A 16,828-nucleotide genomic window follows, 5' to 3' on the forward strand; every position below is an offset into this window, starting at 1 on the left:
GCTGAAGGGTGTGACCCCAGCAGCATGGCGAACATTGAGGTCTCGCCATGAAGAAACAAATTAGTGTAACTCAATGAAATCCAATCTGATCAGTACCAGATTTTACAGGGATGATGTCAGACCCGCCCTGAACAGATTGATATGCCCATTGTCAGGAATACGTAGAGCGCCACCTAGTGGCACAGGAAATGTCATGTCTTTCATTTTGTTGTACTGATTTTCACAGGTTCATCGTGGCCACCTCAAAAGCGGTGAATATTAACATCAGTCCCTCGTGATGCTTCAGTGAGAAAATTGTGACTTTAAACTGAACGGCGCACCCTGGTGGCATCGCGGTTCACCATGAAAGATGAAGTGCTTTTGAGGGGCTTGGAAAGTTTAAGAAGTCTTGAAAATTGGCGCACACCTCTAATGTGATGAGGGATTTCTTTTTATATGTTCATTTTCCTTGAACAGCGCAAAATAGCTCCACAGCGCCCCCTACAAAATTTCAAAACAACAGCCCCTGCTCTGTGTTTTATGTATGAGTTTGAAACCTGGCAAGCTTATTGGAGATATCAAGATGTACAAAAAAGTCTCTTGGAGCAATATCCCAAATCCAACAGGAAGTCAGCCATTTTAAAATCAATGTGTAAATTTGGCGACATTTTCCCCTCTTTTCAGGCCTCATACTTTGACGAACTCCTCCAAGGGATTTCATTAGATTTACGCGATCTCCTGTGTGTGGAATCTAAAGACCTTGGTGATGTTAAATTGCGAAGCTTTTTACGTTCAGGGAAACGGGGTGGTCATGGCGGCACGTGGAGTTTCAATCACTCGCCAAAAAGCAGTAACCTGCTGTCGCTCAAAAACACAATGTCCAATCTCTCCCAAAGGTCGCAGGCGTGATGAGACTCGAGCTCGGAAATGTTTGTTATGCCATTTGTCAGTAATGGTTAGAGCGCCACCTAGTGGGACGACTATAATAATGGTTGAATGAGATGAAATTTTAGCTGGTGGTTAAATGCATGAATTCCATCAATGTGACATCAGATCGGAAGCGCTGGTTTTAGGTGTTGGGCTTGGCTCGACGCGCCGGGGGTGCGAGGGCCCTCATATCGCTGCTTGCAGCTTTAATTATTATTATTTCGGCAAATGAATCGGCCTTTTGAGGGCCTAAACATGCTCGAAAACTCATGAAATTTTGCAGACGCGTCAGGTCTGGTGAAAATTTACGTATTTTAATGTCCGTAGACATGTCCAGGGAAAATTGGCTCAGTAGCGCCACCTAGAAAAATGAGAAACGCGAGCCCCCGAGATGGGTATGACCTACATGTATAAAACTCGGAACACATATCTAGCGTTCGGAGACGCACATAAAAGTCTATTATGGCCATGTCCTAAACCCAACAGGAAGTCCGCCATTTGGAAGTGAAGTTGACATTTTGGCTCTAATTTTGCCATTTCCATGCCTCGAACTTTTGCGAACTCCTCATTGGAATTTCATCGTCCAAGCTTCATATTTGGTCAGTGTCAACTACACACCTGGGCCATGTTAAATTGCGGAGCTTTTGAGTTTTCGGGTTACTGTGAGGCCGTGGCGCCACGGCGAATTTCGATGACTCGCCATGAAAATCTTATTGCCTCTCGTTCTGTCATACATGGTCCGACCTTGACCAAAGTGGACACATATGATAAGGCTCCACCCCTGAACATATTTCAACTGCCATATTTGACACCAGGGACAGCGCCACCTAGTGGGAACAGGAAATGTCATGTTTTACACTTTGGGGTACAGTATTGTAATGGGTGACATCTGCAGCCTCAAATTTCTCCAGGAAAGCCTTAAGGAGTTGGTCTTGGGTTACAGAGAAAACTGTGAGTTTTCGCTGAAGGGTGTGACCCCAGCAGCATGGCGAACATTGAGGTCTCGCCATGAAGAAACAAATTAGTGTAACTCAATGAAATCCAATCTGATCAGTACCAGATTTTACAGGGATGATGTCAGACCCGCCCTGAACAGATTGATATGCCCATTGTCAGGAATACGTAGAGCGCCACCTAGTGGCACCAGGAAATGTCATGTCTTTCATTTTGTTGTACTGATTTTCACAGGTTCATCGTGGCCACCTCAAAAGCGGTGAATATCACCATCAGTCCCTCTTGATGCTTCAGTGAGAAAATTGTGACTATAAACTGAACGGCGCACCCTGGTGGCAGCGCAGTTCACCATGAAAGATGAAGTGGCTTTTGAGGGACTTGAAAAGTTTAAAAAGTCTTGAAATTTGGCGCACACCTCTAATGTGATGAGGGATTTCTTTTTATATGTTCATTTTCCTTGAACAGCGCAAAATGGCTCCACAGCGCCCCCTACAAAATTTCAAAACAACAGCCCCTGCTCTGTGTTTTATGTATGAGTTTGAAACCTGGCAAGCTTATTGGAGATATCAAGATGTACAAAAAAGTCTCTTGGAGCAATATCCCAAATCCAACAGGAAGTCAGCCATTTTAAAATTAATGTGTAAATTTGGCGACATTTTCCCCTCTTTTCAGGCCTCATACTTTGACGAACTCCTCCAAGGGATTTCATTAGATTTACGCGATCTCCTGTGTGTGGAATCTAAAGACCTTTGTGATGTTAAATTGCGAAGCTTTTTACGTTCAGGGAAACGGGGTGGTCATGGCGGCACGTGGAGTTTCACTCACTCGCCAAAAAGCAGTAACCTGCTGTCGCTCAAAAACACAATGTCCAATCTCTCCCAAAGTTCGCAGGCGTGATGAGACTCGAGCTCGGAAATGTTTGTTATGCCATTTGTCAGCAATGGTTAGAGCGCCACCTAGTGGGACGACTATAATAATGGTTGAATGAGATGAAATTTTAGCTGGTGGTTAAATGCATGAATTCCATCAATGTGACATCAGATCGGAAGCGCTGGTTTTAGGTGTTGGGCTTGGCTCGACGCGCCGGGGGTGCGAGGGCCCTCATATCGCTGCTTGCAGCTTTAATTATTATTATTATTATTATTATTATTTCGGCAAATGAATCGGCCTTTTGAGGGCCTAAACATGCTCGAAAACTCATGAAATTTTGCAGACTCGTCAGGTCTGGTGAAAATTTACGTATTTTAATGTCCGTAGACATGTCCAGGGAAAATTGGCTCAGTAGCGCCACCTAGAAAAATGAGAAACGCGAGCCCCCGAGATGGGTATGACCTACATGTATAAAACTCGGAACACATATCTAACGTTCGGAGACGCACATAAAAGTCTATTATGGCCATGTCCTAAACCCAACAGGAAGTCCGCCATTTGGAAGTGAAGGTGACATTTTGGCTCTAATTTTGCCATTTCCATGCCTCGAACTTTTGCGAACTCCTCATTGGAATTTCATCGTACAAGCTTCATATTTGGTCAGTCTCAACTACACACCTGGGCCATGTTAAATTGCGGAGCTTTTGAGTTTTCGGGTTACTGTGAGGCCGTGGCGCCACGGCGAATTTCGATGACTCGCCATGAAAATCTTATTGCCTCTCGTTCTGTCATACATTGTCCGACCTTGACCAAAGTGGACACATATGATAAGGCTCCACCCCTGAACATATTTCAACTGCCATATTTGACATCAGGGACAGCGCCACCTAGTGGGAACAGGAAATGTCATGTTTTACACTTTGGGGTACAGTATTGTAATGGGTGACATCTGCAGCCTCAAATTTCTCCAGGAAAGCCTTAAGGAGTTGGTCTTGGGTTACAGAGAAAACTGTGAGTTTTCGCTGAAGGGTGTGACCCCAGCAGCATGGCGAACATTGAGGTCTCGCCATGAAGAAACAAATTAGTGTAACTCAATGAAATCCAATCTGATCAGTACCAGATTTTACAGGGATGATGTCAGACCCGCCCTGAACAGATTGATATGCCCATTGTCAGGAATACGTAGAGCGCCACCTAGTGGCACCAGGAAATGTCATGTCTTTCATTTTGTTGTACTGATTTTCACAGGTTCATCGTGGCCACCTCAAAAGCGGTGAATATCACCATCAGTCCCTCTTGATGCTTCAGTGAGAAAATTGTGACTATAAACTGAACGGCGCACCCTGGTGGCAACGCAGTTCACCATGAAAGATGAAGTGGCTTTTGAGGGGCTTGAAAAGTTTAAAAAGTCTTGAAATTTGGCGCACACCTCTAATGTGATGAGGGATTTGTTTTTATATGTTCATTTTCCTTGAACAGCGCAAAATGGCTCCACAGCGCCCCCTACAAAATTTCAAAACAACAGCCCCTGCTCTGTGTTTTATGTATGAGTTTGAAACCTGGCAAGCTTATTGGAGATATCAAGATGTACAAAAAAGTCTCTTGGAGCAGTATCCCAAATCCAACAGGAAGTCAGCCATTTTAAAATTAATGTGTAAATTTGGCGACATTTTCCCCTCTTTTCAGGCCTCATACTTTGACGAACTCCTCCAAGGGATTTCATTAGATTTACGTGATCTCCTGTGTGTGGAATCTAAAGACCTTTGTGATGTTAAATTGCGAAGCTTTTTACGTTCAGGGAAACGGGGTGGTCATGGCGGCACGTGGAGTTTCAATCACTTGCCAAAAAGCAGTAACCTGCTGTCGCTCAAAAACACAATGTCCAATCTCTCCCAAAGGTCGCAGGCGTGATGAGACTCGAGCTCGGAAATGTTTGTTATGCCATTTGTCAGCAATGGTTAGAGCGCCACCTAGTGGGACGACTATAATAATGGTTGAATGAGATGAAATTTTAGCTGGTGGTTAAATGCATGAATTCCATCAATGTGACATCAGATCGGAAGCGCTGGTTTTAGGTGTTGGGCTTGGCTCGACGCGCCGGGGTGCGAGGGCCCTCATATCGCTGCTTGCAGCTTTAATTTTGATTGAAACTGTCAGAGAAAACGGCAGCCTCGAGCAAGCCAGGATATTAGTTTACAGAGGCTGTTAAAATTATATGTCTAATGTTAAAATGTTGGTGACACAATAATTTTATCCTAATGGCACTGACATATTCATAGGGTTAATTTTTGAGACAAAATATCATGAGGTAATCTTGATTTTGCAAATATTCCACCCTGTAGTGCAGTTTGCACAAATTGTTTTAAAAATGCACTCACCCTACAAACATTACTGATGAGTCAAGATCTGCACAAACTGACAAACACTGAAGCAGCTACACATTTTATTCTTATTGTCATGTATGTCCTATTTGTCAGGTGACAGAAGAACCAACACAAAGCTCAGAGAGTAATGGTGATACAAGATCACAGGTGACTGACTGATGATTTGGTGCTATAGATTAACTAGTATTTATTATCATGACAATTGTTAGGCTGCTGATATAAATTGATTCATTAGTGTATATTTGACAAAGAATCTGAATTGACATGTCTCACTTTTTATATGGCACGAATCAATGTGTTATTTTATCAGGTGGCAATATGTCGTAGTGCAGTCAGAGGGGAAGAGCCAGGGCCAAAGGTGAGGCACATCACGCACAGAATAATAATTTTGTGGTCATCTTAGATGAGTAGTTTTATGGACAAAAACCAGCAGGTCATTCAGTGTTCCCTTAGTGCCAAAATATAACAGATGTTGGTGTACTATAACTGAAGTAATGTTGTTAAGTCCTTAAAGTCATATTCTTTATTGTCATGACTGTGTTTGAAGCTATTTTTATTTTTGTATGATACCTGATTTATATGGAATATGGCTGAAGTAAACTAAAGCCTAAAATACTTAGTCAGTCATTTGTTTAACAGTAATTTAACATTATATAATTCACATATAAAACTATGAATTGTAATTTTAAATGGTTTAAAAGCATGTAGAATAACATATGTAGGCAAGTATATTTCTCCTTCTTTTTATCAAGAAGCAAAGACAAAAAGGAAAAAAAAAGAAAGAAACAGGGCAGGGTTCAGTGGTTGAATCATCCGTCCCCACCAATGCCAAAACCAAATCTACGCCCTTGATTTGGTGATTGGACTCTGATGACCCGTCACGACAGGACGGAGGCTTGGATGGTGCTCTGACTGAGCTGTCTGTGAGGTGGAGACAGGGAAGAGGTGGGCTGAATGAATAACATGTACAACTGATAAATAATAGTTATTCTGCTTTAGAGGCATTCTTTTTTTTATATCATACTATTAAAATGTAATTGGTTATAATGTTTTGATATTTTGTAACATGGATTGTAAAACAGTAAAATAAGCTGTGAAGTGTGTGATGTTCTTTCCTCTTGTCTTAAAGTCAGTGATCTCATCAGTGCAGATTAAATGAGAACTCTGCAGATTTGAGCAGCAGTGAGATCAAGTCTGCTTAGATTTGATTTATTTCCAATGTAACTCAATGTGTGCTAGACATTTGCATCTATTATACACAAAATGAGTACATGATGGCAGTGTTGATTCCAAAATGTTGCACATGTTATATTTTGAAACCTTCGTCCTTTACTGAGCTTCATGGACCTGTTCTTCATGTCAGATTTCACAGGTGGCATTGTTAGACACTGATAGGTATCACATAATGCAACTTCTGGTATTATATTGAAAACTCTGTAGTGTAGATAAATAACTAGAACTATAGTTCATCACAGTTTGATTTCAGCAGGTTTAAGAATTAGGTAAGTGTTACTAAAGAAAGCCATCAGCTTAAACTGAAAGTTCTTAAACTGCATAATCTTAATGAACTTTGATTTTAATTTTCAGTGGAACATAAAAGCTGCATGTACAGAACATCCAGTTAAACTTGACTAAACACAAATAAACTTTAAAAGCTTTCCCCCTGGATTTTATACTCCCACAACCATCTACTAACAGGCGGTCCAGGTTCAGTCCCAGAAACTGTCCCATATGGAGCCAGCTGCAAAACAAAACATTTGGTTATGATTTAAACATTACAGGGTTTTAATCTTATGTCTATTTTAACAGACGAGCATTTGTAGTCTTTACTGTGGTTTAGTTGAGGAACTGAAGAAACCATTTGGATCCAAGTTCATGAGTTAAGCTATCCCACCATGCCACTCAGCCAATCAAGTCTGTCCATTTCAACCGAAAACCTGTGCAATACCTACATTTTTTGTTCCCATCCAACACCAAGATAATTATAGGGCCAGGATACAAATAATTTGTACTTATAAAGGCAGCTTATGTAGGAGAAAGAATTGTGTCATTTTTCATAAGAACGATCAATTTGGTAAATCTGGATGCATTTTAATGACTGCTTAATGTTTTTATTATATTTCATTAAATCAATTCTGTTACAGACCTGTTTCCAATTTACCTCATTTATTGTAACATACTACAGATATAAATATCTGTAGTATGTATATATATATATAGTATGAAGATATTATGTAACATATAATATCTTCAGTCTTTTTTGTCTCTGTCCCAAATGAACTGAAATGTGTTCCTTGTGATGTGATATGTTGTGAAATTAATTTTTATCGCTGTCTTCTTTTGAATGTCAGACTCAAACACTGCATTAAAACTGTTGAACCTTGAGTTGTTTCTGGGGAGATATATGTTTAGTGTAAATTTGTATTGCAAAGGTTGAAGCACTTTGTAACTGTTTTTTGAGAAGTAGGAGGATGTTATTATTATAATAATATAATTATTCACTTCTCTGTGGAAGAATTCAACAGCAACAGCAGTTCAGCGCTCAGTGTCTCACAACAAGACCCCAACTTCATATAGTACAACACTGTCCATGTGTTCAACACCACACTACAATCACTACAATCATTGTCACCACAATGTCACCACAATGATTGTAGCATTGTGGTGACAATGCCACAACCAATCAATAGAAGGACTCACAAATGCCAGGAGATGCCTGGAGGGATGAAAGTGAGAGATTGTACAAACATGTTGAAAAACTCCTGAGAAACATTAACAAAACATTAAAGCTTTATTAACATTATGCAGTCCAAAAGTACATTATGTCTGTGCAACTCTGATAAATAAAAGCTTCTAATCCTGTTTCACAGACAATTATTGTTAGGTTTATATGGTTGATTGTCATTTATGCTTAGAAATATTTACTCATATACGCTTAGAGTTTTATAATCAATTGCATATTGATAGAGGTTTGATCCTTAGCAGTCTGTAAAGACTGTGTGCCTTCCAGAGTGTTCTGGCATACACACTCACATCCTGGGGTCATAAGAAGAGGTCGTACCTTCTTTTATTGTTTTATGGTATAGCAAACACAAGTATATCTGTTTTAGTCTAAGTGCCTTTTGTTTAGATGAACTGCTGGACTTCCAGGCCAGCAGATTCTGGGAAGTTACTCATGGGGTCACATCTTGACCCCCCCCCCCCCCCCCCTCCCCACACACACACACACACGGTACTCTCTGGTTAAATGTATATCTATCTAAGACTCATATGTTAATGAACCTATGGATATGCATGTAACCTCAATAAAGGAGCAGTGTCACGAGGGAGCAGACGAGAGCGACTGGGGTCAAGCGAAGGAACGGCGCTTGTCGTGGTTCTCTCCCTCATATATGAGTAACACAAAGAACTTTGCCTACTCGTGTCTTGCTTTTGCTGTGTAGTAGAATTGTCTTGAACGTGCCAGCGAATAGGTTTAAGCTATTATTTATCATATTGTTATAAACAATTAATTAGATATAATGTTTTGATAATTTGTAGCATGGATTGCAATACAGTAAAATAAGCTGTGAAGTGTGTGATGTTCTTTCTTCTTGTCTTAAAGTCAGTGATCTCATCAACACAGATCATTGACTGTAGAAAACATGGACGACGCCACAGCTCCCCAAAAATGAAGCCAAAACGTCTCTATCGCCCCCTGGTGTCTGGCTGCAGTATAGGTCATAAACCCCGCCTCCTCCATGTTAGCGGATGGGACTGGGGTCAGACTAAAATAAATTTATTCTCCTTAGATAATTTTTTTCCAAAGATTCTTTCTTTTGTTATCAATAGTTCTCATCATGCTGATTGATGTCCAAGGGGTCTCCTTTCCCATAAGTTTGATTCTAATTCCTACCGCGGTGATGTTAAATTGGGGTGAAACGTCATCATAGCAGCTTTGACTGGCAGCTGCAGTCACGGAGAAACTTGCGTATCTCTGTTCGGGAATAGCAGATAGAGCGTAGGCTCTGAGAGGAGGGCCAGCGTTTACGCTACGAAAACACGACCGAGTGTTTTAACCTGACAGCCTGAGGTGTTCTTCAGTAAACTGGACTACCCGACAGAAGGACCCGAGGCCCCGCTGCACTTTTTCGGTAAGTTAAACGTGTTTGTAAGCTAATCCGTAACTACCGTCCTTAGCTATGTCCTGAGACCTAGCTAGCTAAAATGAGCACTCGGCTGTCAGGGTTCGTTTAGCTAATCTGTGCAGGTGAATGAATTTACTAAAGAAATTAAGAGAAACGTTCCGGGCTAATCAGTCACTAATTACTGTTACTGTACTTTTATTACAAGTATTATACTGTAAAAGCAACAGGCTGCACGCTGCTGCGGCTCCTGTGCAGAGCTGAATATTAAATATGTGCAAACAACAGCATGTTTTCAGTCTCTTGCCACATCTGTAAAGACAGCAACATCTTTTTTAAAAGCTTGTACTTCAGTAACTCCTCATTAATCAGGAACTATGGATTAAAGTACTGTAGTGTACTGTAATACTGAAAAAAATGTAAGAGAAGAACTTCAGATCCTGAGTGTGTGAGGACAGAAGAATCAGCTTTATTTCAATTTTGAGGGATAAAATTTATATTTGAGTTTGATGGTTCTGTTGTCTTTGTGATTACAGGAGCTGCCCTCAGATTCAGACCTCAGCACCACCCAGTGACAGCAGACAGATCATCCAACATGTTAACTGCAAAATGAACTGATGAAAACAGTGCAAAGGTTAAAATACCACATGTGCTGTAGTGAAAGCTGCAGCTGTTTTATTGATAAAGTTAAAGACAAAAAAAACAAAAGGTTTAATCACTCATGTAACAGTGTCACTATATATCAGCATTAACAGGACCTCAGTTTGGTGTTTCACAAAGCTGCTGATCTCAGACCTGCACAGCTTCCGTTTTAAACACTTGATGTACTCAGCTGCATGAAGAGCATATGAGATTTTCTCTGGCACAATTAAATAAAACCTGATGAAGGTCAAAGGTCGTCACTTGTATGTTGAACTACAAACTTGTCATCTGGAATTCTTTCACAGTTTTCTGCAGATGGTCTTATTTACCATAAAGTGATTCAGAGTTATTCATACCAGAGTGACCAGAGAGGATCATATATTTTTAAATATATAACTTTCTACAGGACTGAATATAATATCTTTATGTAAAAGTCTGGAGCCTCTGGGGAGTATCCGAGTATTTATAACATTACACAAACCAAAGGTCTCCATCACAGTGTTCATGAAATGCTGGGTTTATCCATCTCCTGGATCGGGCCTACAGAGGAGTGCTGAAGATTTCCCTGTGAGGGAGCTGCTGGTGAAGATCATGACTCCTGCTTGATCTATGCGATGAGCTTCAGTCTTCCTGGTGTTTCTTAAATGAAGCCTCTCTCAGTGGGTCAACAGAACTTCTGGCACAGGACAGCTGTGATGAAAGAAAAGGAAGAAGTTTCTCCAAACCTCTGGACCCAGGAAACCCAGCTTGGTCCTGATGGTCTCCCTCACTAGTTTCTCTCCAGGGTGAATGTAGCTGTTGATAAAATATGGACTCTGTTATTAAATGAAAAGAACAAATTAGACTACACTACTGAAACGTTCTGCTGATGTTTTTAAAGTCTCCATGTTACCAGGCTGTAGAGGGCTCTGAAGATTTAAACAGTTTTAGATCCATTACACTCACAGTCTTATGTTAAAATCTCAAAGGACAGCATTATATTTTTGATATTAACAGTAACTCTGGGCTTCTGTAGAGTGTGCAGATGATCTCATCGCTGTCTAAAAATGGATAACAAACATAAGAAGTGCTGAATCCTTCAATAACACAGACTATTAGAGTAACAGGTGTGTAGCATCGCTAACTAGCTAGCAACAAGCCTCCAACACAGTGCGTATGCTAGCGGCTAATCTAACTAACGAATTAACAACAGAGTGATTTTAGAACTATAAGATGATAAGCTGTGCGTCTTTTTTTTATAACAGTGATGTGGTTGTATTTACCTTAATTAAACGAGTCGTCAGTCGCGGTAAACCAGCAAAAAAACTTGAGCAGCCGGGCTACGTAAAAAGTGTAGGGGGGCGTGTTTGTGGTCACGTCCAGCGGGTGTGTGGGCGGGAGCGTTACACAGTCGCTCCACCTCAAGTCACTACTGCGCAGACTCTGGCTCCAAATTTGCAAGATGGCAGCCTCCACAAGCGGGAGGCTTCATTTTTGCATAATGGGAGGAGGCGGAGTCGCGTCGTCCATGTTTTCTACAGTCAATGACACAGATTAAATGAGAACTCTGCAGATTTGAGCAGCAGTGAGATTCAGTCAGTCCCTGCTTAGATGTAATTTATTTCCCCAATGTAACTCAGTGTGTGCTGCAGATTTGCATCTATTATACACAAAATGAGCACGCGAGTGCTCTATTGATTCAAACTAACTGCTGAAATTTTGCAGCTGTCACAGCATTCCCTACTTCCTACCGCTTTAAAGCTCATGTATTGTTTAAAGTTGCATGGACTGCAAGTGCTTGTCTAAAAAGATTAGAAATGTTTCACATCTTAATCTGAGGTGTTTGAAGAGTTTTATCTTACATTTGTCAGTCTGCCTGTGCGAGTTTAAAACGAAAGTGAAAGTAAGTTGTTGGTCTGTTCCACTGCAGACTGAAGAGGGGACAATTAGGAATAAATGTTAAATAGGGGAGAGGGTTTGCAAAACATGTTTATCAATCAGTGACTTATTAGATTTCACAGTCAACACCATGATATGTTATGTAGCTGTAATTAATGAGAGGGATCATGTTTTAGTTTCTTGCTCTCATTACACACCCTGTGACATGGACTGGCCGAGACTGTCTTGTGCGGTTTGAAGTTTTGAAATTTAGCGGTATACAACAGCGTATACAAGCAACATGGCAGGACGCGCAATGACGTTTCTCTTGTCTTTGCTGGCGGTTTTTTCAAACGGTGAGAGAGATACTCTGTATGACTTTAATGCGTGTTGATCTGTTGGAGTCAGTTTGCTCTAACAGACAGATGGTTCCTGTGTTTCTGGGCGATAGACAGAAGAAATCACTTTAACATGTATAAAACGCGTAAAAAGTTAGAGTTAAGGAAGTGTTACTAAAGAAAGTCATCAGCTTAAATTGAAATGTTGTCAATCTACTAAAACTAAATAAAACAATTCTATAACCTGTAAAAATACAATTTTCTATATTCACTAAAATCCCCTGATGTAATTATGCCACATGTTCATTATGGGTCCACCAGCAAGCTAGGAATTCCTTCTCTAGAGTCCACGCCAGCCTCGTCTCCGGCAGACAAGAATCTCCTCTTGTCCCTTCACTGGGCCCATCACATCCCAGCCCAGCTTGCATTCTGCACCCGCGTCCGTCATGTACGAAAACGTATTATCACGTTGGTACAACATAATATTGATATTGTAAGAACGTAAAAGGTTTTTTTTATAATGTGATAATTATGTATATTGTAATAACATGATAGTATATTGATAAACATTAAAAATGTATTGTTAGAACAATACACTTTTCACGTTATAACGTAATATAGCTCTTCTTTTCTTTTGCCTGGGTGGCAGCTCTATGCTTCTGTAGTCATGCGATGCCACCACGGCTCACCTAGCGTCAGCGCCCTGTAAAATAACAAATAGGGGCCAGAACAATTGTCCCGGAAGTGGCCTGTCTTATAGCCATGGCGACCCTCTCCCAAGCCGGCTGCACCCATTAAACTACAGTGGAGACACTACTCACAAATGCAGGCAGAGGTATACCTCTGCCCTGCTGCCAATCACACGCGTTGTCTCCTACTGTCGCCGTTCCTTGCTGTCAGGACTGGGTCGCCACGTCACGTCAGCCGATCTGTCTGGAGGTTAGGCGTCACACCCCCACGATCAGGCAGCGGGTAACTCTTTTCACCTGGCCTTCACACATTCCTCCTCATGTCTGGGGCCTCTCTCCTCCAAGTGCTCATCTAGCCTGCTTTTAAAAGGTTTTACACAGCTGATACGCCACCTCTGGACACACCCATACCTCAACAGGTGATCCCTATCAGCTAATTTGTCCCATGCGCAGCCAGTCCGCTGTGGATTAAAACTATGTCAAATAAAATACTAAAAGCCATGCAATAGAAACAGAATAAAACCATGCAAATAAAACTACACTCATAAATAAACACTAAAAATCAGAATAAAACCAATATACAAGACAAATACAAATTTCCACTGTGTGATATGCACGTTATATTTTAAAACCTTCATAGTTTACTGAGCTTCATGGACCTGTTCTTCATGCCAGATTTCACAGGTGGCATTGTTAGACACTGATAGGTATCACTGAAGTACACTATTTTATTCACATAGATGAAACCTGATTTATTGTTAATATTTAGTGCCCTAAGTAAAACAAAGCCTAATCCTTAGTCCGAATTATTGTTTCAGTCCTCCCATCAATACCTCTCAGTTTCACATCTCTAACTCATTTTATTCTCCATGCAGCTCTAACAGCAGTGATCCAAACACAGCAGACTGTGCTGGCAGCAGTGGGAGAAGATGCTGAATTCAGCTGTCAGCTCTTGGAGACTAAAGACGTCCTTCAGGTCACATGGCAGAAAATCTCACATGATGTTGAGGAGAATGTTGCCACCTACAGCAAGCAGTTTGGTCAGAGAGTGAATGATGGCTTTATAGATAAATTTGAGTTTAAACATACTGGACTGCAGAACTGCTCCATAGTCATCAGGAATGTAACAGAGCAGGATGAAGGCTGCTATCACTGTCTGTTTAACACATATCCCGAAGGCTCCTTCACTGGTAGAACCTGCCTCCAAGTCTATGGTAAGAACCTTTGCATTAATGTGTTTAAATGTGCTAGAAACTGATTTCCTTTCAACAATATAGTCCTTGCAATATCTCCTGCTCCTTCACAGAGCTGCATGAACCTGTTGTTGATGTCAGAGAGTCAAACTCTACTGAAGAGTGGGTTGTTTCCTGTTCAGCCACTGGTCGACCTGCTCCCACTGTAACACTCAGTGTCTCACAACAAGACCTCAACTTCACACAGTACAACACTGTCAGTGTGTCCAACACCAACGCTACATTCACTGTCACCACTACAGCTGTGCTCTCAGGTTCACGTAAACACAGCACACAGGTGGGATGTGCAGCACGAGTGCTCTCTGCTCCTCACAGAGAGGTGATGGTGACGATTCATGAGGTCCAACATACGTCTGATCATGAATATGGTGAGAAACTCTTTCGGTCACAGATTTATAGATTGACGATATCTGGGTCAGTTTTACTGAGACCTAATATCAATGAACTTAGTAATTCTGCATTTCCGTTTTATCCACGACTAATGTTCCGTGTTATTCGGTGTCATAGTTTTTCTTGCTTTTCTCTCAGATTCCTCCTGGATAATTGTATTTACTGCAGTAGCGGTCCTTCTTTGTGTAATTCTACTCTTCAGTGTTCTGGTTAAAGAAAAAGACAAGAAGAGGTAACTTTCACATGTGGTTTAATATGTGTTGTCTGGTTAATCCGATAATTTATGGTTTCATTCATGTTAATATGATAATGATTTATGACTTTTAGCGCCTAAACCCACATCTATCCAGTAATATCTGCACATATTTGTAGTTTTGACTTTAAACTTTAAACCTTATCAGATTCAGAATCAGAATCAGAAGACTTTATTTATCCCCAAGGGGCAATTAACAAACAACCGAGCAGCATACGTTGAAGATAAGGACAATAAGAACAGGCAATAGGAGTGAAATAATAAATACACAGAATATACAGTATATACAGTTTTAAAATTACACAGTTTTACCTTAAAGTTTTACCTTACCTTTTTACCTTAAATTCTTCTTCCATTCAGGGACCTTGAGAAGAGCAAAACACCACAAAAGTCAAACAATAAGATTGATGGGTAAGACTGTTTGATAATTATTCATATTCATATTTTCATTAATTCATTGGAAGATCATTTAAGTTTACTAAATGATCTTCATTATCTGCATGAAATTGAAATGAGATTTTTTTTTTTTTCACACAATTAAAATTTCTCAGTTTTAATATTTGTTTTTCTGTCTTTGTACCATTTCATTTAAATATACATTTTAAATGTATTTTTAAATTGTTGTATATTGTTTTAAAATAATGAACAGAATTCAGATGCTTTAGAAATATGGTGGCGTTATTGAAGGTAGTAATGATCTCATATTTTGTTTTTATCTGAAGGAACAAAACACGTTTAATCAAGACAGAGCGAGCGGGGTCAGACAATGAACACCAAATAACAACAGCCCAACAAATGATCCCCTAAAACCACCAACAGCAAGAAAACTTGAGCTGAAACTTATAGTTATGCCTCATGTGGTGAGAGTACACAGTCAGTTTCTGGAGAATGAAGGAAGTGATATAAGCATGCGAGGGTCACACAAACTGATGAACACCATTTTGACTTGTGATAATGAAACTGACAAACCTGCTGCATCATTTTTCACTTTGAGTTTTTCATTATTAACACATCATGAAGTCCATATCAGTATCGATATCAAGTATGATTATTTTCCTTTTGAGATCTGATGTGTTTTCAAGGTGTTCCTTTAATTTGTGATCAGCACACACACACACACACACACACACACACACACACACACACACACACACACACACACACACTTTAGTCTCCCTATCAGGTTTTGATTTTGGCAGGGTGATTGCTAAATCTTGCTTCTTTTCTTTTTCAGACATTCTGTTATAGATTTGCTGCTGTGGGATCATTGTTCCATTGTGTGAAGTATTTGCCATGTCAAATTTAAATTTGATGCACAACGGTATTGAATTGTAATTGAAAATGATTATATTAATGCTTTCTGGCATTTTGCTGAGATTTGCTGCTGTGCTTGGGATTGTTATGCTGCTGCAAGAACTTCATGTAAAATTTTAACTGTTTTTTTTTTTCTATGTGCACGACTTTATTCAAGTATGTGCTCTCAGTTTCATGTAACAACAGCACACCGATGGGATGTGCAGAACGAGTGCTCTCTGTTCTCAGAGAGAGGTGATTGTGACGCTTCCTGAAGATGAAGAAGACAATCATGAGAAATTCTTTCAAAGTCATTGATTATGATAAATGATTACACAGTAATTTTAATGTTTGGATTTCTTTTACTAGGTTTGGATGAAAAGTCTGGATCTATCACCAGAGAGTTTAGTATCTTAGCTTTTACATACTTAGTCCTGTTCAGTTTGTTTTACCTTTATAGGGCTTGAATTTATTACGTCTTTCTCCCTCTTTTTCATAAAGAAAGATATTAATAATTGCATCTGTGGTTGTGACCTGTGTTACTGCAGTTAACTGTTTAAAGTTCAAAATAGATAAATAAATAATGTAAATCTTCTGACTTGTCTCTGTAGTGCTTTTTATCCTTCTCTTGTTAGGTCCAATCCAGTGTTTACCACAAACTCAGATACTTTGCTCACTTTCAGTCCTTTTACTGCACTCAGAGTACTTTAATCACGAAGTTATAATTCAATAATTATCAGTGAGATCAGACAAGAAGCAGCATGACGCGTCTTTGCACAGCTATTTATGAACTTTGGTAAATAATAGATGCCATTTATTCACAAATGTGAAAAAATGTGTGATGCGGATTTTCACCTGCTAGTTCATAAAAAAAG

General features: G+C 40.0%; 2 protein-coding genes across 4 annotated transcripts in view; both read left to right on the forward strand.

Annotated features, from left to right (window-relative positions):
• Window positions 1-16,828, forward strand: part of nfkbiz (nuclear factor of kappa light polypeptide gene enhancer in B-cells inhibitor, zeta) — a 692,084-nt gene that overhangs the window by 352,484 nt on the left and 322,772 nt on the right. The gene's annotated exons all lie outside the window — the stretch shown is intronic.
• On the forward strand, window positions 11,765-16,492 carry LOC100705277 (OX-2 membrane glycoprotein). The gene is made up of 6 exons (XM_013266018.3): window positions 11,765-12,093; window positions 13,640-13,978; window positions 14,071-14,385; window positions 14,546-14,639; window positions 15,021-15,071; window positions 15,383-16,492. The coding sequence occupies exons 1-6, from the start codon at window positions 12,039-12,041 to the stop codon at window positions 15,465-15,467; spliced, it is 939 nt and encodes a 312-aa protein (XP_013121472.2). The 5' UTR covers window positions 11,765-12,038; the 3' UTR covers window positions 15,468-16,492.

Source organism: Oreochromis niloticus, linkage group LG23 (genome assembly GCF_001858045.2).
Source record: "Oreochromis niloticus isolate F11D_XX linkage group LG23, O_niloticus_UMD_NMBU, whole genome shotgun sequence".
NCBI classification, from domain to species: domain Eukaryota; kingdom Metazoa; phylum Chordata; class Actinopteri; order Cichliformes; family Cichlidae; genus Oreochromis; species Oreochromis niloticus.